Genomic DNA, 24,398 nt, shown 5'->3' with positions numbered 1-24,398 from the left:
ACTCTCCCCACCTATGGCTGAGAGAAGGTTTGGATGCTATAAAAACAGTCCTTTTTAAGTGTCAAGGAACTCAAAATCACTGTAATTTATGTGCACACTGTCATGGTTTCACAAACAGCTCAAGCATGTGTTGCTGCTAATAGGCTGTAATGCAGTGCATGCTCTGCCCTGGCTGCTGGATCACACCATTCCCTCATGCTATCACAGGCATGTGTGACCTTGTAGTGGATTGGATCAGAGAAGAGTAATCATTTAAAGTTAAACCTGGAGTAGAGAGTGAGGCAAACGTTTATTTCGTCATGTAACAGCACTTGTCTGGTTGCTGAGGGATTGGCTCAGCATGAGGGAGAGAAGCAGCCTCCGTCTTTCACTGTTAGCACCAGTTCACACTGTGGATCTGCAAGGCAAGTTGAAACACAGGAGCTGCGAGGCCTCTGCCTAATGCGTAAGCAGCAAGCAGTGAAGCTCCGTGTGAGAAGGTAGGAATGGCTTTGGTGGCACAGACCCACGGCCCACCACCTGCTCACCATGCCCTGGGACAGGTAACTGTGCCAGAAGGCAGCAGAACTGCTGAACTGGGCACATGGACAACATGACGTATTCACATAAGATGGGGCTGGGGAAGGTCGTCACGTTTCACCATCATGAGAGCAGTGTGCTATGGACCTCAGAATAAAAACTGAGACAAGCGCCCTCACAAAATCCAGCTACTGAAGGATGAGGGTTTCCTAAAGTCTGATATGGCTGGTCTGTTAGAAACATCAGTGAGTTGTTTTGCGGTGAAAATCAAACTCACCTTACTTGCTTTGAATCAGTGCCTTGATGGCACCTGTTTCTTAAAGAAGAAAAGTCTGTGCATGAGTCTATGAGTGCCTTGTCCATGCCTGTTGCAATTTTGTAGGCCGGTATCACATTTCCCCTCTCAGCTACTTTCCAGGCTGAGGCTTCCTGGCCAACTCAGTCACTCCAGTTTGGACACAATTCAGCATGTGATAATTTCCTTTCTTTCTTCTACTCTGTCCCTCGGCCATATACAATATCCAAGCCACAGATGATGGAGTGATGAGTGCTGTTTTACTCCCAGTTATTTTCCCAACACTTCCCAACATTTGATTCTTCTGTTATTACGTCTTTTAATCTGCACTGGGTTGATGTTTTCATGGCACTGCTTGTAATTCAGTATGGCACTCCAGAGTGATTACAGTAGTTTTATCCCCCATCATTTTATAAAGCAAGCTGTTTTTTCTTTATGCAGCTCACTTTACAGTTATTTATACTCAGTTCATCTATCAATTCATTGCTCAGTGTTGCAAAGTTCTTCTGCAAGTCTTTGCAGTCTGCTGAAGTCCTTATTGTCTTGACTAACCTTGTGTCTTCAACAAACTTTTATTCCTCACTGCTTAAACCTTTTCAGATCAGTTATTAATGTGCAGAACAGGTCCAGCACTGCACTGGTAAGCTCCCTTTGTTGTGAAGACCAAACATTTTCCTGCTGCCCTTTGCTTCCTGTCTTGGAAATCCAGGTAGACTGTATCTGCTCTCGTCTTCATGTGTGTCCTTCCTCCTCCAAGAACTCCAAAAAGCTGTTAAGCCCAGACTTCTCTTTACAAAAGCTATGGTGGCTTTTCCTCAAAAGACGCAAACATTCCTCACTGATGGCTCTGGCTATAACTTCCACTAATTTGCTAAGTATAGATATAAGTTAAGATATCTGGCTTATGGGAGCACACTCTCTTGGACCTTACAGAACTTGCTTTTAATTATAGATTAAGACATTGATTTCTAGAACTCAAGTGCAATTTCTGCAAGAGGTAATGTGCTACTGTTACGAATTCAGTTATTCTATTCCTGAGTTTTCACAGTAATCCTTGTTGAATACCATCTGGGTCCAACAATTTTAACATTCATTTTATATTGACCGTAGACGTGTGACACATCTCTGAACATGTAGCTCTCCTGGGAATGAAGCACTGTCGTTTTTCTCAGTGTCAATAACTTTCTGTAGACTTAGAGACAAATATTTTCCAAGCTCTGTTTGCTGGCAGGACCGGTATAACAGGATGACTATGTAGTCAGCTCCCTGTTATCTAGGCCAAAGGAGGTGGAGATACATTGGATAATGGAAGAAATACTAGTGATTGTGAAGGGTGCATCGAGTGCCCTGCAGAAACACTGTGACTTGGGTCCATGACACCTAACCGTTCCAGTGGCAGTCAGCATGACACAAACTTCACAATCATTTAAGTGTGGCTACAAACAGCTTCCCTGTTAGCCTAGCTCTGTGCTGACTGGGGGAAGGAGGAAAGGGGTAGTTGGCCCTGTATGTACATGGAGGTAGGTAGGATTTTAGCAGTGCTAGAGCCTGCAAACCACCTGCAATTGTTGATGTGATTCACACACCTGAAAAGAGCCAGTCAAGGCTGACAGTATCTACCTGGGATTATCTATCTGGACTAGTGAAAAGCATTTCACACTGTCCCACACAAAATCTCTATTTCTAAACTGAAGAGACATGGATGTGATGGATGGAGCACTCAGTGGATAAGGAATTGTTTGGATGATCATGCTCAAGAAGTTGCAGTCAGTGGTTCAATGTCCTGGTGGAGACCAGTGATGAATGGTGTCCCTCAGGGGTCAATGTGGTTTGATCACCAGACAGCACAGCACCACACAGCTGTTTGCTCACTCACTCTCAAGAAGTTGGAGGAGAGAATTAGAAAAAGAAGTTAACATTGGGTGGACATAAAGGAAGTTTAACAGGATAGAAAAGGAGGGGAATCATAATTATAACAAAGATAAAATAATATGCAAAATGTGATTCAATCAATGCAGTTGCTCAACACCCACTGACTGATGCATAAGCAGCAGCTCCCCACTGCCAACCAACTACCCCCAGGTTCACTGCTAAGCACGGCATTGAATGGTATAGAATTTCCTGTTGGCCACCCTTCCCTTTGGTCACTCATCCTGGCTGTGTGCCCTTCCAGCTGGGTGCAACCACAGCCTCCTCAATGACTGGGAAACACAAGAAGCTGAAATATCCTTGGCTTTGTGTAAGCACTGCCCAGCAACAGCTAAAACAATGGTGTGTAACCAATATTATTCTCATTCTAAATCCAATATACAGCCGCATACCAGCTACTTGGAATAAAATTAACTCTATCCCAGCTGCAAACAGGACAGTCAGTACTGGGACTGATATTATTTAATGTCTTTGTTGGTAATGTGGACAGTAGGATTGAGTGCACCCTCTGCAAGTTTCCTGATGACACCAAGCTGAGTGGAGCTTGAGGGAAAGGCACTAGAGGGAAAGGATGCCATCCAGAAGGATCATGAAAGACTTGAAAGGAGGGCCTATACAAAACTTACGAAATTCAGCAATAATAAGAGGCAATCCCAAGCACAAATATGGACTGGGTGATGAGTCAATTGAGGACAGTTTGTGGAGAAGTATTTAGATATGAAAAGCTGGACATGAGGCTGCGGTGTGCACTTGCAGCCCAGAAGGCCAAAGTATCCTGGGCTGCATCAAAGGAGGAGTGGCCAGCAGGGAGAGGCAGGTGATTGTCCCCCTCTGCTCTGCCCTTGTGAGGTCCCATCTTGAGTACTGAGTCCAGGCCTGGGTCCTCCAGCTCTAGAAAGGTGTGGAGCTGTTGGAACAGGTCCAGAGGAGAGCTACGAAAATAATCAGAGGGCTGGCGCACCTCTCCTGTGAAGAAAGGCTGAGGGAGCTGGGCTTGTTCAGCCTGGAGAAGAGAAAGCTGTGGGAAGACCTCATGGACACACTATCCTCGGAATTGTCCAAGGCCAGGTTGAACCTTGGCCGCTGGGCAGCCTGATGCAGTGGGAAGTGTCCCTGCTCATTTCAGAGGGGCTGCAACTGGATGGTATTCAAAGTTCCTTCTCACCCAAATGTTTCACTGGACCCGTGATGCTATGATCTGTGCTGTTACTGAGTTAATAAGTTCTATCAGGGCCAAGTTCTAATTTGTGTGCTTCAGTAGAGAGGCTGCACACCTGAATGCAAATAAAATTATGATTTTCCTGTGTTTCTGGGCTGGACGTGTCCAGTGCCATCTCTCTGTGCAAGCTGCTTTCCTGTCACATATGCTGCCAGCTGTTGAATGTAGTGTGAAGCTGCTTAACACTCACCTGGGTATTGTTTTGTCACAGCAGACTACAGCAGACAATCCACGTGAGAAAACTGGTGCAATCCCTGATGAGCCACGATAGCAAGAACCCTAAGGGGACTGTAACCCAGAGGTAGCACCTTTGCAGGTAAAATTTGTTCCATGTGGTCTCCATGGGATTGTTACTCTGGTTGTGAAGGACAGGTCCACAGCAAAAGTTACGTAAATGTTTGGAGTGCTTTAGCAGCACACTTTTCTGGTAGCATGCTCTTCGCATGGACTAAACCTCATTCATTTGTTTGTTTTGAACGTATTAATAATATGCAGTGATAAGCATTAGTGAGCACCTGTATAATGAAGCAAGAGAACCTAGTGTGGGAGGAGAACAAAAGTCTGCACGCAACCGATCTGCATTAAGGAGTTAAGAGAAATGATCTAGTAGGGTAACAACTTCCAGCCCCGAGACAGATGCATGAAACCAGATAGCTCTATGGGAACTGCTGTCCATGACTGATGGCATTTGGTCAAATATTGCATCCATCAAGCAACAAGCGCTCTGGTTGAGAACCAGCATGAGTTAGCACATGTGAGGATGGCTGCCTGTTGCATTTAGCAGCTGCCTTTGTTTCAGTGACTGCAGTCGTGCTTTTTACCTCACCTGGAAGAGGCAAAGTGCTGGGAGTTGTGTGGTCTGCATGTCTGAGATGAACCTTTAGTGCAGTTCACTTGATTTACTCCAAGTTAGAGTGCTTGTCAGCTCTCTGACCACTCAGAAGAAGGAAGCAGTGCATGGAAGTATTGCTGACAACTACCAACAACATTCAGATTTTGTCTATACTGGGTCTAAATCCAGGGCAGTAAGTACTTCTAGTGCGGTGTTTTAGCAATAGGGTCTGTGTTGCTCCTGGCTGAATGTCTGTGAGGGTGACTGCCCTATCACTTCATGCACTGTGGTATGCAGGGAAGTAGAGAAAATTTGTAGTAGGCCTGGGTCTGCATGTTGGAGCACCGAGAAAACTAACATAGGAAAGCAAAGGATATGTTCTTCTCTTTGGAGAGGCTGCCCTGCTTTAATAAATAAATAAATAAATAAAAATAATAATTTACAAAAGTAGGAGGAAATCATTAGCTTATATAACTAAAATAAAAATAAATAAAAGATACAATGTGTAAAGGGAGTTTCCAGAGCAGTCTCCTATGTCACACATTCACAAAAGACAGAAAGGAGGGGTATAGGAAGAAAACAAAAGAAGCAATAGATGACTCAGGAGAGTGTGGGCTGTGAAGAGAACATCATGCTCTAATGCTCACTGGCATGTGGCTCAGGACCAGCATACACTTTCAGCTTGACACGCCTGACCTCCTGACATTTTGTCTTGAATCCTCAGTCAGGCAAATCCATCTTTTTTTCTGTGAGTGGATGAACTGAGTAATGTGCATCAGTCTAAAATATTAAGGACAAGACACAAATTCATAGCATGTTGGATACAAGTGATTCTGTATCTCATTCAAATGTGGGCTTTTTTGGAGGTTAAATCACTGTCCCACATGTAATTTCAGGGGTACAACATGTGCCAACTGGAAAGGCCAGAGGTTGCTGTGTTTGTAGAATCATCATAGAATCATAGAATGGCTTGGGTTGGAAGGGACCTCCTGCCACAGGCAAGGCCACCAACCTCCATTTCTAATACTTGACCAGGCTCCTCAGGACCCATCCAACCTGGCCTTGAGCACCTCCAGGGATGGGGCTGCATTGTGGTGATGCAGCGTGTGAGCTCGTGTGGAGGATTCCATTGTTATGAAGAGGGATTTGATGGTAAAATGCAACTGTACAATGAAATTATGGAGGCACTCTGTCATAATTTATGAATACTGTGTTGTGTATTCTGGGCTGGTTACCTGGAAGCTCCCAACGTGACTGCATGTGGTTAAATCGGCAGCCACGAAACAGACAAGGAAAGACAACAGTACCTGAGAGTACGACACTCCACAGTAAATGCCTGAACTGCTGCTGGACTGTGACTGGGTAGCTGAGTCTGAGGAGCCTCATTTAGCTTCTACAGTCCTTTGGTTACCAGGATTGGCCATGGAGAGCATGATGGCATGCTCTAAGGTAGTGCTGGCAGGCTGCTTGTCAGGGGGCTGTTTGGACCACTGTCTGAAGAATTCTTTAAGTTCTTTACCAAGAGAGTAGTGACATGCTGGAACAGGCTGCCCAGAGAGCTTGTGGACGCCCCATCCCCAGAGGTGTTCAAGGCCAGGTTGGATGGGACCCTGGGCAGCCTGGTATAGTATTAAATATGGAGGTTGGAGGCCCTGCCTGTGGCAGGGGAGTTGGAACTTGATGACCCTTGGGGTCCCTCATTCTATGATTCTATGAGTCTACAAGTCTATGATTAGTGCAATTGGTTTTGTGCAGGTAACAAAAAAATTTGGGCCTAGGATGTGGGACATTGTGGAGCAGAGCCAGAAGTGGGGAAATGGCAGTGCCCAGCTCTGCTGCTAAAGATGGCTGCCACTGTCTACACCACAAATCAAGATAGCAAGACTTCAAATAAAAGACATGTTAGCAGCCCTGTTGTTTCAAGATCCTTTTCTCTTTCATTCTGAGTTTAAGTTTAAAACAGTATGTGGTATGAATACCAACCACAGAGTCACTTGTTGTCACAAGACACCAACAAATACAGAACTAGACCTATTGAATGTGCTTGGGAAAAATGGTGCCTACAGGGCACTGTGGCCACAGGACCATTCTGGGGGGCTTGTTTACCTGCTGGAGTCACCATACTGAGCACAGAGCTACATGAACTCATAGTGCCTTTGTGCTGGATTGGTCAATCTCAGGTTTCCTTCCAGTTCCTTGGCACTTCCGCAGGGAGACAAGACACATCTCTGCTTTGGTATCTAAACATCCTGTGTGGGCAGATAGACGGTACAGAGGCAGCTGTGTAAGTCTAGTCTGGAAGCTCCCCTCATTCCTCCCAGAGCATCCTTCCTTCCAGCACTCATACGAGAAGCCAAAGCTGCAGCATTTAAGTTGGAGGTGCTGGTGCCTCCTTGGCTTTCTGTGCAGGGTTTTCCCATGGAGCAGAGCCTTCCCTGTGAACATGCACCCTCGCTTTTGCATATTAAATTCCTATCAGTAGAAGACTTATAATATGGATATCATACTCACCAAAATATCTGCAGAAAAAGGGCAAAAATCATGATGTGGGATCATGGTTTCTCAGACAGCAGTCAGAGATACACAGACTGTATCAGCCAAGCTGTATGCCCAAGATGATACTGGTGATATTTAGGAGTTGGCTGAGGATGTTCATCAGATGCATCTCAAGGGAAAAGAATTTTAAATATAGAATCATGTTGGACCAAGAACAGTAAGAAAAAAACAATACCATGATTAAATGCTCCCTCTTCTGTGCCTAACTGATATTGCACATCTTCTTTAACATGAACAACTATGAAAGACTTAACCCAGCTTTCCCTGTGCTGTGCAGATAGTTCTGCAATTCACCACTTCAAAACACACAAATCAGATGCTAGAGAAGGACTTAACAGCTGATATTAAATATCCCTGCTAAGCTTGGGATCAGAGAAGCAGGCTGCTAAGAAGAGATACAGGGCTTCTGAAGGGTACTTTCTGAAGCAAGATATTCTCATAGCATCTTTCAGTCTCCCCATTCTTTGATCTAAAACACTGCTAAGCCGAATTTTTCCAAGTGTAATCTTATCTGAACAAAAAATATTGTTGTTTACCTCCTGTAATCCTCAGCTTTCTGAACTAGTATGATATGCAGAAGTTTATTATCTGTGATAGATGATTTTTTTCTTTATTTTCACAGTTTCTGAGCCCATGTGAAGATTGCTAGCGTGGAAATGTTGCTTTACCTTCAAATGCCTGGCTGAAAACTTAATGCATGTTTACCATGGCCAATGTAGCTACAGCTAACTCTGCAATCTCTAAATTGGAAAGCTAGGATTTGAAGGCTGGACTATTCAGTGGATAAGGAATTGGCTACATGGTCACAGCCAGAAGGTTGTGATCAACAGCTCTATGTTTAAGTGAAGAATGGTAATGAGTGGTGTCTCCCAGCAGTCTATCTTGAGACCAGTGCTCTTTAGCATCTTTATCAATGACCCAGACAGTGGGATTGAGTGCACCCTCAGCAAGTTTGCTGACGACATCAAGCTGCATAGTGCAGTTGATATAGTAGAATGGACACCCCCTAGAGAGACCTTGAGAGGTTTGAAAAATGGGCCCACATGAACCTAATGAGGTCAACAAAACCAAGTGCAGTGCAAGGTGTTGCACTTAGATCACTGCAGTCCCAGATGCGAGTACAGTCTGGGAGAAGATCTTGTTGAGAGCAGCCCTGCAGAGAAGGACCTGGGAGTTCTGGTGAATGAAAAGCAGGACGTGAGCGAGCAGGGAGAGGGAGATGATTGTTTCCCTTTGCTCTGCTCTTGTGAGTCCCTATCTGGAGTACAGCATCCAGACCTGGGACCCCCCCAGTACAGGAAGGACGAGGAGCTCTTAGAGAGGGTCCAGAGGAGGGCCGCAAATATGACTGGTGGACTGGAGCATTCTCCTACAATGGCAGGCTGCAGTAGTTGGGCTTGTTCAGTCTGAAGAAGAGAAGGGTCCAGGGAGACCTCATTGTGGCCTTTCATTGCTAAAAGGGAGCTTATAAACAGGAGGGAGACTGACTTCTACATGGACAGATAGTGATGGGGTAATGGTTTTAACTAATAGTGGGAAATTCAGATTAGATGCTAGGAGGGAATTTTTCACTCAGAGGGTAGTGAGGCACTGGAACGGGTTCCCCAGAGGCACTGTGGATGCCCCATCCCTCGAAGCATTCAAGGCCAGGTTGGATGGTGTATTGCTATGGATAGGGTCAGCACAAAGGTCACAGACACCAAGTTAAAGAAGTGTGTTTATCTTTACTTAAACTTAAGGCAATGAGTAAATAAGTGAAATGATACAGCAGGAATAAAACAGAACAAGACAATGCACCTAACCGTTACTACATGAGGATAGCGACAGTGATTAAGAAAGATGCATCATCAATTGCCCTAATACTTGAACATCATCCAGATCTGCAGCCACTGGGGAGCCCTGGTTACAATGAGGATTTGGAGAGCCTTTCCCAGCAACTGGGAGATCCTATGCAGCGAGTTCACTCATAGGTGAAGCCTCCAACTTCACTAAAAGAGAGGCCAGCTTTTATATTGTTGAATAAACAAGCTTATGCTACAATTAGCTGGAAACATCTGGTTTCATTCTCCCTCGAGCCTGGCCAGGGTTCAAGGAGGAACCAAGGAAGTTTGTGTACTAGTAGGCCTTGACACTATGCTTCTAAACAAGGAAAGATTAATACATTCTCATATCCTTTTATCTAAGCTAGATCTCATATCCTTTTATCTAAGCTAGATCATGAGATGTTTTGTCCAAGATATGTATTTTGCTAATGATCATACATTTTTCACTAATGATTCCATACTGATGATATATAATGCTGTGTTATAAGATTCATCTAGAGGTCATCTTTGGTTCGAGGCCCACTGCTCAGGCCTAAGTACTTCAGATGATGCACTGATCTGGTGGGTGGCAATAGTGCCAATGGGAGGGATTGGAACTGTGTGATACTTAAGTTCACTTCCAGCCAAAGCTGCTCTATGAACCTTGTCAGTCTATGGTTCTGTGATACTGTGATTCTACAGTTCTATGAGAGTGGTAACTCAGGTTTCTTCACAAGTTGAGAATGGAGTTAAATAAGAAATAAATGTATTTCTTAAGTAAAAAGTGTATCTTTTCCACTCTCTGAACAAAGTCAGAGTCATGAGGATATCTGCATATTTTTACCAAAAGGAACATACTTGAAAATCTAGCTCAACGCAATGGAAGAAGGTGATAGAATGTACTTTTGCCCCAAGAGCCTGCCAGTCATTTGGATCCGCTGAGACCCAGATGACAGCAAGGAAGGATGGTCATTTTGCCATCACAGTTTTTAGTCTATGGATGGCAGCACTTCGTATCACTAAAAGTACACATGAAATCTAATTTAATAGCAATCTTGACCTTTATGTCAGATTGTCCTCCCTCCTCTGGAAATACCAGAGGGATGATGAATATTTTAAGAACCCTTAAGCAATGCCAAAGGAATTCTTTTGGAAAAGACTTCAAATAATTATAAAGCCTGATTTTGAATGAAATCACTGGGGAAAATGTAGAAAAAAATGTTTGCAAAGAAAATAAAAACTTAAATTAAAAAAATGCTACAGAGTATGCATGTCAGTGACATACTCCTTTTCATTTCTTAAGGTATTTAGCCAAATATTTGGAAAAGCAAATAAGAAATATTCATACAGTTCTGATTATGAACAAATTCCTTGTCACCGAGATATGTGCTTCTCACAAGATATCGTCTGTTATTAAACTGGGTAATGAATATAGAAAGCTCACAGAAATAAAAGACTTCACATGTAACTTCCGCAGTGTTCTGTGTCTCATAAGAGCTTAAACTGTGATGTGTGGCTCTTTGAAGTAAAAAGAAGACCCACCAATCAAAGGTGGAATGTGATTCAGTGTGGCAGGGAGGAGATGGAAGGAAGTTCTGTGAATGTAACACCATCTCTTTCAAGGCTTTGTTATAGAGCTACTTGGAAAGTACAGGGTAAGAGCAATAACATATTACTCATCCTTTTAGAAGTCAGCAGAGCAGTAAATTTCAAAGTGGATTGATGCACAACTGCTGTTTTCCACAGCAGATACGATGACCACTTTTAGTGGCACCAAGACAAAGCAGTTAATTGTTCTGTGGGCCTTCTCTCTGTCACAACTTTAACTCACCAGTTGTAATCCACGTCAAGGATTTTATTCCAGTTTATTTCCAACTTTAGTAACACATTTTTGGTTGTGATTTGTTTGGATGAGTAGTAGTTCCACAGTCACTTGTGTCTACTTCTTCTCTTCTGACTTTATTTAATGTCATTGGTTTTGTGCATTAGAAGTGTTTGCTGAAAGTTAGTCCATTCAGACTGTTCGTGTGCAATTAATATAGTCTAGAGCAAGATCATGAGGTATGTATGACTCACAATCTGCAGTGAGCCCTGACGAGGCAGCTGAAGCACGGTGGGGGTGTGGGTCAGGAGGGCGCCATGCAGCCTGCAGGGTTATGGTGTTGTGTGACTCAGTAGAGGAACCCAGCTGCTGGCCTGGGGCTCAGAGGAGGCACTGGCAGGGCTGGTGGGGTTGGGGGCTCCTGCTGTGCTCTGCCAGATGAGGGACAGAGGCACCACAGCAGGGGCTGGCTGTTACTTGAGTGTATCTGCACAGTGCTGCTTATTCTTGTCCAAATGGAAGTGAAACGCACAGCCCCACATTCTAGGTAAGCTCTAAGATGTGAAGAGATAATGATGCCCCCTGGCTTCCTCAGTTCCCACTCGCATTTCTGTTGTTTGTAGTTCACACGTGCATGCAACATGCCTCTGGGCCATTATTTATGGTGTTCTTTAAACACAGAACAACCACCCCATTTCCTTGTCTTTTAAAGAAAATTAAGCCAATTGTTCCACACAAACACCTGCCTCTGGCTCTCACTCTACATCAGCTTTTTTTTAACAATCTGCCTGGCTCCTGCTAGGACTTGCATTGCTCCTGTACTGCCAGTCAGGTTTCATTCCTAGTGCCATCCAAAATCCACTCTTCTGGACCAGACTCCTCAGAGCACCTGTAGCTATATCAGCAATGAGGCCATCCAGGAAGGGCCATGCGTGCTTCCTGCCGCCAGAGCTCTGCTTTGCTGTGGTCTAATCCTGGAAATGGCTGTTGGGTCTGCTCTGAACATTTTAATGAATGTTCTCCCTGCTGCAAAACTAGTGAGACAGTCATCTAAACAGTACAGTCCTCCAGGAAAGCAGACACTATCAGAACAAGAGCTTGTTCCACATTATTCTTGGGACAGATGTTTTTACCTAACTGTAACTGGCCTTCAGCATTAGACAAAAGCTGTTACTAGCCCTGTAACCTGCTAGAAGTGGTATCAGACAATGTTATCCAAGGATAAAGATAAGCATGTGGCAGGGGCGATACTTGCCCAGAATGCTCATCACATGTCCAGTGATTTGCATTTTGAAGATGTTTCGATGACACAAGCTTTTATATTTATAAGTTACCAATAAATATTTTCCAGGAATTTGTCAAATCAAGAAGTTTGACAGATTAGAAATACTATTCAGTTTATTTTGAGCAAGTTTCTTTTCATTTTGGTTTCTCCTTATTTTTATATTGAAGAACACCTCAAACAACTACATCTTGCTCATCTTTCCCATGCTACTCTCATCTATATGGACTTCTGTCCTATACTCACTCTGTTATCTCCTTCCACAGGCAGAGACACCTTCTGTAATTATCTGTTTCTAACATTAAAACTGCTTTTGATCTTCTTTGCTGCTCTTCTCCTTACCTTTTCCAATCCTGCTCTACTGTTCATAAGCTGAGGACAGCAGGGCCACCACCGTATGGATCAAGACAGCCCTTTTGCACTTATTTAGTTTACTTGTTCTATTTTCTATTTCTTTCCCAATCCCGTCTATTTTCAGATTATTACTGGGCCAACATTTTCACTTGCTCTGTGTGTACAGTTTTATGTCAGCAAAAAACCTTTATCTCTTCATTATTCACCACTCTTCCCAGATCACTGATAAATGTGTTGAATAGTGCAGATTCCTGCAGAATTCCAGCGGTGGTTTCAGTTCGCTTGTAGAGATCAATAATTTATTCCTGATATCCTATCTTTCAGTTACTTGTGTATCTGTATGAGACTTTTCCTCTTATGCCAAGGCATCCTAGCTCCTTTAAGAGCAAGGAATACTTTCTGCAAACAAGGTAGACTATAATGAGAGAAGTCATCCACTCATGGTTTTCTCCAGGGAACAACAGCAGATGTGAGCTATGACTTCCTTTTACTTTTCCCCAGTGTATTATTTTTATTCATGTTCCCAGCATTCTGGTTTTGAGGCTGGACTCCTCTTTGTCTATTCTGAACAGTATATTTACTGTCAGCATCGCTCTGGGTATTGCAGGGCACACTGACATTCTCCCTGCCTGGTTCCTGCACTGCAGTCCCAAATAAGATTTCAGAACAGGGCTCCCAGGCAGAGCGCATGGTTCATCCGCCTCGAGTTCCTCTACAGCTCTGGGGTGGACACCATTCAGTCCTATCAACTTGTTCTGCTTGTTGTGAGGATTTGACCTACAACATCTTCCTCCACCTTTCTCCACCCTGTGGGAGAGCTCCACCACAGTGAAAACACCTGGAAAATACTTAGGTCCTTTTCTATGGCTTCACCTTCCCTAGGTACTTGTTCTACATCCTGAATACCTTCCTGCCTCCAAAATCCCTCTTAAGACTCCTTTATCCCATTGCATTTCGGAAAGAATCCTTTTTTTCTTACAGTCTGCTTCTGTAACTGCTCTTGCACATACTACAGTACCATGTTCTTTCTTCTTCCAGTCACCACCCAACCACTGGGATTGGACTTAACTTTGGTTTTCTCACAGCAGTGGATGAGCTTGCGGCGCACTATTAGGGGCCAGATGTTTCCACAGTTGCCTGTTGCGGCCTGCCTGCCTCTCATCAGTGGGATATACAGCCTGAGTTCCACAAAGCATGTGCCTAAATCCCATAGCTGTTACACTGAATGGCGTTAAGCGCTTAAATTATCTGCAGAGTTCGTAGCTTTAGCTAACAAGCCACAAGTAGCTGGAGATTGGTTTTTATTTTCTTTTTCTGTGTTTTTAAATGATATTTCTTCTCATTTAGCTTGCGGTTTATAATGCAGACCCTTATGCAGAGTTTGCTGTAGTAGTGCAGTAGTGAACCACTTCTAGGTGCCCCGGAGCAGCTCAGGGCCCGGAGGTTTGAATCATTGCTGGAGTTGAGATCTGGAAGTAGCAGTTCTTCAGCAAGACACTAAGGGGCAGTCCCAGACCAAAATAAGGTTTTCTCACTGGTTTGTACACAAACTATAAGAAAACATTATTTAACTCTTTTTTTAAAATATATATATGCTGACTTCATATCAACAGTACCCAGAAATATTGAATCAGTCTGGTCTCAATGCGCTACTGATAAGGAAGGAGAGTTTATTTGCCTTTTATCTCAAAACTGGCCTGTTTGATCTCACAGCTTAGAGACAGCAGCGGGAATAGGAAAGCTGCAGAAGCTCCACTTCTGTGGCCACCCATGCAGCATGACACGGCCAAGCATACGTGCAGGTGTGCAGTTACATGGGCTGGGTCCTTCACTGCTTGGAGGAGCTCAGTGCCACCAGTAGCTTGTTCCTAAATTTAATAGCTGCTGAATGTTTAGCCTGAGACCAGAGAAGTGTGCGAAGGGACCCTTGAGGTCCCTTCCAACCCCTGCAATTCTGTGGTTATGTGATTTCTTGAGATTACAAAGCAATGAAAGCATACAGAGGACGTTGTTCAAGGGTCTGCATGTATCCTACATGTTTCTGAGCACTCAGTAGCGGAGAATATCAGCTGTGCTGTTGAAATCATCACGAAGCAGAAAATGTACCCTTGCACTTTGGGCCCTTCCAGGGCATCTTCACTAACTAATACATCTCCATCAGCTTTCCTGTTTCACATTACCAGCAATTGGCAAACTCTTCTATTTCCCATGTGCCCACGCGTGTGTCAGACACGAAATGCCCTTCAGGTAAGGGCAGTTGAGGAGAACCACACATGCTGGAGAGTGTGAAGGGGACAGGAATTTTCCTAGTCATCTATTGCAACCTGCTGGGTGACATGGCCACAGTCCTGTGACACAGCCAGCACACACCTGCACCACACCCTGTAAGGAGGGCTACCAGTGGTTATGCAGCACAAGCTGTACCTAACTGCAAAAACCTTGTGGAAGGGACTGGATGTTGAAGTGAATTAGGGCAAAGGCTGCTAGATGTTGATACAGTTATGAATGGGCCGGTCAGAAACAGCATGTCTCAGGAGGGTGGGTTCCTCTTATCCATCAGTGGATTTATCACAAGGGTTATTGCTATCTTGGCTTTGCTCAGAAGGTGACATATCATAATGTGAGATAGCACAGCCAGCTGAAACAGTGTGCATGTTCTCTGGTTACAGCAGGGAGAGCTGTGCTCTGGCCTTCTATCTGGGTGCCATGCTGGTGTATGAGGCAGAGCTGGCTCTGACTGTGTGGCATTTTACACTGTTTTGATATCCTTTCTCAGTGTAGACAGGTGGTATTAAAGTAATAAAGGGCTTGGCTGATAATGACGTAGTAGACACATCTGCTTCAGAGGCCTGAGAGGAAGAAAATATTATATGACCAGAATATGACTTCATAATTTCAGTTTAGGGTTAGTTAAGGCTTTCTAGGCAATTTTCCATGTAACAGTAAATTCCTGTACAATCAAACATTACTTCCACAACGTAGGGATGGGTGATTGCTCACAGAGAAAAAGGAGGTTTGTATTTTAGGAGGTGGAGAAGGGAGTAGTGGGTGGTGACCCAACTCTGCATCTCACGTGCAACACTTCATTTCCTGTTCCAAATGAGAAGCTAAGAGAAATGACCACTGTGGGAACAAGCAGAGTTCAGTGGGCTAGACATTTCAAATGAAAAGTCATCAGTGCATTTGGAAAAGATATATACAGCCTTGTTCAGCACGGGACTCAGAAATGAATGAGATCAGGGTAAACTTGAGTTGGGCAGCCCTTGAAGTGTAACCTCTCAGAAAAGATCTGTACAGAGTAAGCCACCAAACTGAGGTGATAAAAGCTATTAGCAAGATCATGGAACCATAGAGTCCTTAGAGTTGGAGTAGACCCTTAAAGGTCATCTAGACCAACTCCCCTGCAGTGAACAAGGACATCCACAGCTAGATCAGGTTGCCTAGAGCCTGGTCCAGCCTGCCCCTGAATATCTCCAGGGACAGGGAGATGTCCACCGCATCTCCAGCTCTTTGGTATTCTGCTATCTCTGCAGTTACAGCAGCTTAAAGTCTTGGAGATGTGAACCAGACTTGTTGGAAAGAGACTTATGCCTGATGTAATGAGATACATCAGTCAACCAGCCAGACACAGAAACCGAATACAAATGAAAATGCTAACAATGCTAAAAATGTAAAAATGCTCAATATAACACAACGTGAGATGCCGGTTCAAATGTAAGTCTCTTGTAAACACTTTGGTCTATATAAATATGCTCTCTATTCTAATCTAGGCCAGTTAATGTAGCGTAAGCTTTTTACTGTACAGTTTATCTGTCCCTCTGAGTCTTGCAGTGTTGCGTGTTGTTTCCAGTCACACCTTCTGCCACTTTGGGGGTACAACATTGATGCAGAACATATGCATCCCAAAAGCAGTGTGAGTCTGGGAAAAATAAATTATCACGGGATGTGGGTGGGAGGCTGACTTGTCTTTCCCAGCACAATAATTACTTGTGAGAAAATATTCCCCGCATGTGTTCTGGCAAATGTTGAAAACCAGATGCCCTAAGTATGAAATTTTCCCACTGAAATTGAGCAGTATTTTATTGTGGCTTAGTCTGTCACTTCATAGGTTGCTCTGGCTTAAAAACATCCTCTATTATGTTGCTTCAAGAAGAGACCAAAGGGAAAACCACTGTGATCCAAGAAGCCAAAACCTCTCCTTGTCTGTGGAAGGGAACGGCTGTTGTCTTGTATCAGTCATTCTTAAGAAGCAGAGAAGAGCATTAAGATTCTCTGCCTGAGGTCTGAGTGCTTCACCCCCGTGGAGGAGGGAAGGTGCAACCCATAGAGGCTGGGAACCCAGTGTGTATCTCTAGCTTACTCCGACTAGAAGTGAAGGAATCACTCATAGCTGGTTTAGTCTTTTCTCGGATTTGCACAAGAAACAGGCTTCACCTCTCTCAGCAGCCTCCAGTGAAGTCAGATGCATTACTCATTCTGTAAGGCTCACGTCTATTAATGCTTAACCAAAGATGACAGAATTCAGTCCAATATAGTATTTTTGACATGCCACGTGGAAAATCTGCCCTTCTGATGCTGACAGCCATTAATTTTGCAGTGTAGTCTTTAATATTGCAGTGTGCACATTAATATCATTTTATTCATTAGGAGAAGGGCACAGCTGGAGCAGTCTGCAAGGGGCCAGCATGTGACATAAAGGAGACACAAAAACATGGAACTAGATTAGGTAAGTCAGAGAACAGGCTGCTTTCTAGTTTATTTTTGAGTTAGGCTGAGGGATGATTAGTATTTGAAGAGAATTTATAAAGTCAGTGAAGTCACTTCTTCTTGGTGTCGGAGGCAGTACAAGAAGGGCCAATGGCCATGTTCACAACCTGGGATGTCCAGACTGAACATTACACCTTCCCTAGGAAGGTAATGCAGCAGAACTATAGTTTACCTAAGAACCTCTGAAAATTCTGTCCTTGAAGGTTTTTAAGATTTAGCAACATAAAGGCACGGCTAACCTCATCTGGTGACCATTCCACTTTGAGCAGTAGGTGGGACGAGGCATGGGCAGTGTGAAAATGAATGAAGAAGGCACCAATCTTTTCCATGTCTCCTATCACTGCAATTCTGCTCCATCAGCCATGTTTCTACTCTGTTGCCGCTCCTGTGCTCACCCTGGTGCAAACCAGAGAGCAGGGGAGGATCAGTGGGGAAGTGGTGGCTACTAATACATACTTGGTTCTTGCCCTGATACAGAAATGCTCTTCTCTCAGGCCACAGTGCCTTTAGTTATCTTCAGTGCCTATCAGATAGCATACCAAAAAATGATTGTCAGAGTTTTGGACGAAGAGTTCAGAACAGTGGATTGACAATCATGAACTTTGAGTACCTTCTGGGATCTGCCCTCCAAGGAAGTGAGAGATCCCTGCTGTCACTGGAGCCACCAGCAGGAGGATTTCAATAGCTGGGAAGGGAGGGGGTGGGCAGAGCAAATGAAAGGACATCTTAATAAACAAGCTCAGTGTAGCTGCTCCTTGTGTAGATATAATCCTCCAACATGGGACAGAGAGTTCCTTACACAATTAGCTTTAGTGAAAGTAGCTATTGAAAGAGATAACACAGATTGTATCGCTGTGTAAATTATTGAGCTGATGTTCTGGAGACAACAGAGAAAGCCCTTCTTTCTTCTGTCCTGAGGATGGCGGCTGTGAAAGACTATACGAGCTGCTTGAAAGTTGCACCTCCTGTAGACTCCGCTTAAATAATTAATTTGCAATATTCATAAGCCAGAGGATATGTTTAATACATAGAAAAACAGGAGGATTGTATACATATGTGTTGACGCAGCTATGTTTCTTTCTGGCTGTGAGTGAAGATGTCGTTGAATAAAAGCCAACAACAGCAAAAAGGTGTTTTACTGCTTATTTGAGTAATATTTCTAAACAGTAGTTGTTGTCATTAGTGAATCACAGCCCTTCATGTCTGTAGATGTATAAGGAACAGTCTCCCTTAATATATTTTTTTTCTCAGCATCTACAATGGCACAGTGCATGCCCAGGATGCGAGTAGCAGAGCTGCAATGCAGCTGATACCACAAGTGTCCCTCACCACATACAAAAGGGGAATGGAGGGCACTCTTCCCCAGCACTCACCTGGTTTCAGGGGGTGGTAGGTTCTTCTTCTCATAGGTCAACATCCAGGCTGGCTTCCATCAGGCCCCATCAAGCACTCAAGCTGACATGTTTCCTCCTCCCCACCCTGTGAGAATCACAATCACAGTGATGGGAGGTGAAGCATTACTGTGTGTGTCCACAGAGACCTGTAGCCAAATGAGCCTGCCTATTGCTTCAGAAGCAGCACTTGACATGCAGTCACCTCCCATACTGCTGGATTCAGCATTTTGCGTGGCATCCCTTCACCCAGAGCACGTCTTTTCCCATCAGACAAGTCCTTGCCCAAGACCCCTCCCACTGTGGAGGCTTCTTGCAACAGTGCATATGAGAGAGGCATCACGTCTGGGGGCAGAGGAGGCAGACAGAGGTGTGGGCTGAGATCTGCTGTGGCATTTAAAATTATTTGCGTCTGGAAGCTTTCAGAAACACCAGCATAGACCATCTCCTTCTCTGTCTCCAGGCTGGGATAAGAGAGAGAAGCAGCCACAGCCACAGCTGTGTTTCCTGTTGCTGTTTTTCTGTGCATTTTGGTTTGCTGAATACGCATACGCAACAAGTGGAAGACTTTTTGGAGAGAAACCAAACTCAAAGCAAGAAGCTTTCTGCTCCGTGTGACTGTCGTGAAAACTGTGGCCATTTTGGATTTCTGGTGGTAAGTAGGCCTACTGTGATGAAGCTGCTCCTTCTTGCATTCCCCAGCCATCAGCAGCGAGGACGGAATGTCTCCAGGGTAGGAGCAGGGTAAGAACTCTTTGGGAAGACTGCTTATTAAAAGAAGTTGAACTGCACCGCATTTCCACAGGGATCCAGGTCAGAAATGGAAGCACGGAGAGGATGTCTGTGTGGTGACAGGTTTAGCCAAGTGATGGGCATTTTGTGTCATCTGCTCAGAGGGCAGAGAGGAGCAAAAGCATCTCCTGCCTGGTATGAGATACGTGCGTGGAGTAGCTGTGTGCTAAACCCACGGTGCTCTCCTTAGAGCATCTGGAACTCAGTCCAACTGAGTTGACAAAAATTAACTCAGGTCCACTGATCTGAGCACACCACAGTTCCAGCATCATTATCTGAAACTGGTTTCCTCGTTTCTTCCAGAGGATTCGAGTACTATGGCAAGAACTGTGTCTGACAAGAGCCAGTATTTTAGGCTTGTTGAGATCCCTGACAGTAAAGATAAACGTTTCAAAGAGTTTGGTGCAAACTCAACCACGAGCCTGCATTTGCTCCTGAGGTATCCTTGAGGATGGGCTGCCAGTGCCCAGGCACTTAGGCTATCTGCTGTAGGAGCGTGGAGAGATTAGGAAGGTGCTTTTGAAAATGGAATATGTTATTCTATACAGACTTACATTTATTGTTTGCATTTCCTAATTTTTACCTTCAGGCCTCTGGATATGCATTTTTGCAAGAGGTTAAATGATAAAAAATAGTCTTGAGTGTCCACACACAGCCTTGTGTGCTGCCTGGTGAATATTTAAGTGACCTATCTAGAGCAAGCACTTTTACTGCACACAGTAGGCAAATGCAGAGGGAAACAGAAGACCTGTCCGTGTGACAATTATACATCTGTCCCTATATGTGTAATCCACCCTCTCAGCCTGATAAACAAGAGCCTGTGTGGGGGTTTTGAACAGAAGGTGGCCATCACCTTCTGATCTGAGTATCTCTCTTCAAACGCTTCACCTCGCCTGTAAAGCAGGTAAGTCTTGGTCTTTGCATTGTGATATTGTTCATGAGTCCAGTCTTTGAGTTTCGTTCTGCCTTTTTAAGCTCTCTCCTGAGGCTTAATCAGAACAACTATTCCCTTTTCCTTTCACCTTGTTTCTATTTCTCAGGGTTTTATTTATGTTCGTTACCCACTAATAAATTGCATTCCTGTCTTTTCTCAGTTTTAGTGGTGCTTCCCTTTTTTTCTTACTGCATGCTTGATGAAACATGCCCTCTAGCTTATGTTTGCTTATTTCAAGTAATTTACAGAGATAAAAGGAAAAAACAGCCCAAACCAATACCAAATAAAGCAAGAGCTGATGCCCCTACTCTTGCACATTTTTATCATCAGTGACTTTTCTCCAACCACCATGGAAATGTCAGGGTTATCCTGTATAAATGCATGTCTTGCTCAGCCACTGTTTTCTGTTGATTCTAATTTCTTGTGGAAACTTCTGAATGAGCAGCGTGGTGCCTTCGTCGTGTTTGTTTTTTCAGCTATGGGTGCAAGAGGTTTCTTTTTGTAGCAAGTGGATGTGCAGTAGAACCCTATCTTAAATAAGGGTTTTCCTTTCTCTGTACCTTTTAGAAGTAAATGATAATGAATTTAAGACAATATTTTATTTTCATAGAATCAGATAATGGCTTGGGTTGGAAGTGACTTCGATTTCATCCTCGTTTGCCTGCTGTAGGGGGTCTGCTTTGCAGGGTGGCTGGACTCAATGATCTCTAGAGGTCCCTTCCAAGCCCTACAGTTCTGTAATTCTGTGATCTAGTTCCAGCCCCCAGTTTTATTGTTATTTTTTAATAACATAGCCTTGTTCACATGCACATGGCAGGATGGATCAGCTGAAGACTCATTTTCTCAGTGCTGGTAACGACGCCCATCCCCAGCTAGCTCTCATCCTTTCTCCAGGTCAGGGCTTTGGTTCCTCTGCCGTGTTGCTGACTCTGGGTTTTTGCCCCACAGCTCTCCTGCTCACTGCCATGTCCACTCCGCTGGAGGATGCCATGAACACCTTCATCAGGATTTTTCATCACTACTCTGGCAAAGAAGGTGACAGATACAAGCTGAGCAAAAGAGAACTCAAGGAACTCCTCAGCAGGGAGCTCACTGACTTCCTTTGTGTAAGATGCAGCTCCTGAGTCTCTAAGTTTCTGCTTCTCAGGTGGGATAAGCAGCTATCAAAGTGTTCAGGAACAGCATCTCCTTACACTGCGCACATCCTGCCACAGCCTCTCAGGTGACAGTTGTCTTTGCAGAGATGGAGAGAGGGAGATGAGATCAAATATCCTGTTTGAAAAGTGGAAAGTTGAAAAGGCAGAATATGTCTTTCAAAGAATCAATTCCAGCAACTAGCTCTCAGCAGACAAGAAAGCAGTTTGCATACCATAATCATACAGTGTGGGATCCAAGGTCTGTCATATTCCTAGAGGCTTATAACTGCATCATAGACAGCTGTTACACAGGTTTGTGGGAATCTGCAAACAATACAGCTGCTTGTCTGCCCTGCAGAGAGATTCTAAGAAAACCTCCCAGTGATCAGCATTTCATGTTGATTTCCTTACACATTTGTTATGTTCTTCATTATGCAGCATTGATGCTTTATGGAATGATAATTTGATTCATAATCGTTCTTTTCTGTATCCTTGGAATTGCAAGTATTGTTGTGAAACCCATTGCCGTCAGCAGGACTTTTTTATACCTTGTATACATTTCCTTGCATGGGTTTTTCTTTTAATCTTAGCTACTGATTCACTATTATGAGACTGGCTGCCCTTACTCTGACTGAGTAGGATGTGATCTTTGTTAAGTAGAGACCTTCTGAATGTGATCATTGGAGGTATAATACAACCACTTCTGAACAACATGTCTTATTAGGAATGATGTAGAGAAATACGTGTTACAGATCAGACATGTCAAAATATATCCATGCTCAGCAGCTCCTCAAATCTGTTTGGTCCATTTCTGTACCCATGTAGTACCTGTATCTCTCCTAAGAGCTGCACAGTCTCCAGTCTCTGTTACTGTGCAGCTCTGGGGCTCCAGATCTGTGTTTTTAATGTTGTGCCTCATGGTATGTTAGTATCCAGGAGCATAGCTCCCTCACTCTTGTATTTCATAGCACCTGGGCTGTGATGTACCATCTGGTCTGCTGTAATTATGCACTCAACATCTACACAACTAAGTCACTCTTTTTTTTCCTTTCTTTTCAGGGCCAAAACGATCCTCACCTTGTTGATAAGATTATGAACGATCTGGATTCCAATAAAGACAATGAAGTGGATTTTAATGAATTTATGACTCTGGTTGCAACTCTGACTGTGGCTTGTAACGATTTCTTTGAAGAACAGCTAGAAGAAGGATTTTAATGATGCCAGATACAGTCGGTCTTCTGGTCACAAATGCAATGAGCCACGACTAGCTAGGTAGTGCTCATCAGCATTTGGTGAACACAAACCATCATCACTCCAATTGCTACTGCTGTAAGACTCTTGTGGACCAGATCAGCAGCTGGTGTAAGCTGGACCAAAGGCAGCTTACACTACCTGAGGTCTGGCTGTTAGTATTTTCAGCCTTTGCACTGCTGTAATACACCTTTGTCAGTTCCCTGGTCCAGGCCTGGGGTGGCAGACTGTTTGGCAGGAGTTAAGATTTCTATTTCATAACTGTTGGTGGGGTATAAAAGGAACATTAATGTTACTTAAATAGCTTCTGAGATGGAAAATCTGGAATGAGTTGTAAAACTTGCAATTGAGTTTTCAGTCATTCTGTGACAGGCATCTTTCTACAGGTCACAAAATTGTTTGGTTCTTAACCAGTTCTGCTCATTCTAACCCAGTTGTTGGATGCTGCTCTGTACTCCCTGCACTCCTGTATTTCAGACATGGCCACAGCTCCCTTCATCCACCCAAGCAGATGGCACTGTGTGCCATGGTTATGGGTTCGTTTTCCCCACCTCCCCAGCTTCCATTCTGTTGTGTGGGCACTACTGCAATCTCAGCAGTCCAGCTCTTCATTCAGCACAAATTAATTTGTTCATATGATAAATTATTCAAATGCATAAGGGATTTAGTCAGCGAGCTGCTCTGAATGCTGATGGAAGAACCAGGTCTTCAGGGGAAAGGTAAATGCCTGCTGCCTTCACTAATCTGGCACCCATAAGAGAAGGGTTTTAGAGGACCACTTGTGGAGGATGTCATGATGAGATCCCAGGGTACAGCTTCATCATGTGAGTCATCTGATGGAATAATGACTTCATCTCATGCAGATCCAAATCCCTACATCAGTGTGGCACAGAAGGAGGCAGTGGGACTCCCTGGCCAGGCATGGATGGAGAAGGACGATCCATTTCAGTGCTAATCTGTCCACGGACTTAAATACATCTATATCAAAATTCCTGCTTAAACATTCTTCCAAATGTCTGCAGTCCTCAGTGGCAGGTTGTCATGCTTTTGCTTTGCATGGAGAGCTCTCTTTGTTCTTGTTGTTCTGTTAGTAGTTCAAACTGTAATAAAAGGTGTTTGAATAAAGTCAGGATGTTCTGTTTGTGTAAGTGGTGAAATAAGAACAACTCTCAATGAAGATATGCCCTATTAGGCAACAACCCCAGGCCCCCGGACATCACTCAGTAAAGAATGTAATAGTTGTATAAAATTACATATTGTAATGTAATGCAATTTGTTGTGAGAAAAGGATTGTTAGGTGTAGCAAATATATAAAGGGGTAGACATCATCCCCAGAAATAGGCCACCAGCAGATGGTGTTATGCTGGAAAAGAAAGAAAAGTTTGGCAGAGACAGAGCACACTGCCTCTTTAACTCACCAGCAATGGAAGTTGTTTAGGATTCACGAGAGATGTTATACAGAAAGGCTGAAAAACGTACTAGACTGAAAGCAGTCACACAACTTTTAGCCCCTCTGA

At 43.9% G+C, this 24,398-nt stretch overlaps 1 protein-coding gene across 3 annotated transcripts; it reads left to right on the top strand.

Moving 5' to 3' along the window:
- The first annotated feature begins 278 nt into the window (after window positions 1-278).
- S100Z (S100 calcium binding protein Z) lies at window positions 279-24,026 on the top strand. Of its 3 annotated transcripts, XM_046905475.1 has the most exons (4): window positions 279-479; window positions 19,232-19,423; window positions 21,443-21,600; window positions 22,690-24,026. In XM_046905475.1, exons 3-4 carry the CDS (start codon window positions 21,460-21,462, stop codon window positions 22,843-22,845), a joined length of 297 nt encoding a protein of 98 aa, XP_046761431.1. In that variant the 5' UTR covers window positions 279-479; window positions 19,232-19,423; window positions 21,443-21,459; the 3' UTR covers window positions 22,846-24,026. The 3 variants fall into 3 exon arrangements, with proteins under 3 accessions (XP_046761431.1, NP_001289127.1, XP_015132839.1); NM_001302198.2 differs by lacking the exon at window positions 279-479 and having other exon boundaries at window positions 19,100-19,423; window positions 22,690-23,982; XM_015277353.4 differs by lacking the exons at window positions 279-479; window positions 19,232-19,423 and adding an exon at window positions 19,762-20,464.
- The last annotated feature ends 372 nt before the right edge of the window (window positions 24,027-24,398 follow it).

The sequence above is a fragment of the Gallus gallus genome, chromosome Z, assembly GCF_016699485.2.
Source record: "Gallus gallus isolate bGalGal1 chromosome Z, bGalGal1.mat.broiler.GRCg7b, whole genome shotgun sequence".
Classification (NCBI taxonomy): domain Eukaryota; kingdom Metazoa; phylum Chordata; class Aves; order Galliformes; family Phasianidae; genus Gallus; species Gallus gallus.
This window is presented reverse-complemented; position numbering and strand designations above follow the sequence as displayed.

Coding starts and splice junctions, on each gene's coding strand:
- S100Z (XM_046905475.1), top strand. CDS start 21,460: ATGTCCACTCCGCTGGAGGATGCCATGAACACCTTCATCAGGATTTTT. Junction 21,601..22,689: donor AGCTCACTGACTTCCTTTGT/GTAAGATGCAGC, acceptor CTTTCTTTTCAG/GGCCAAAACGATCCTCACCT.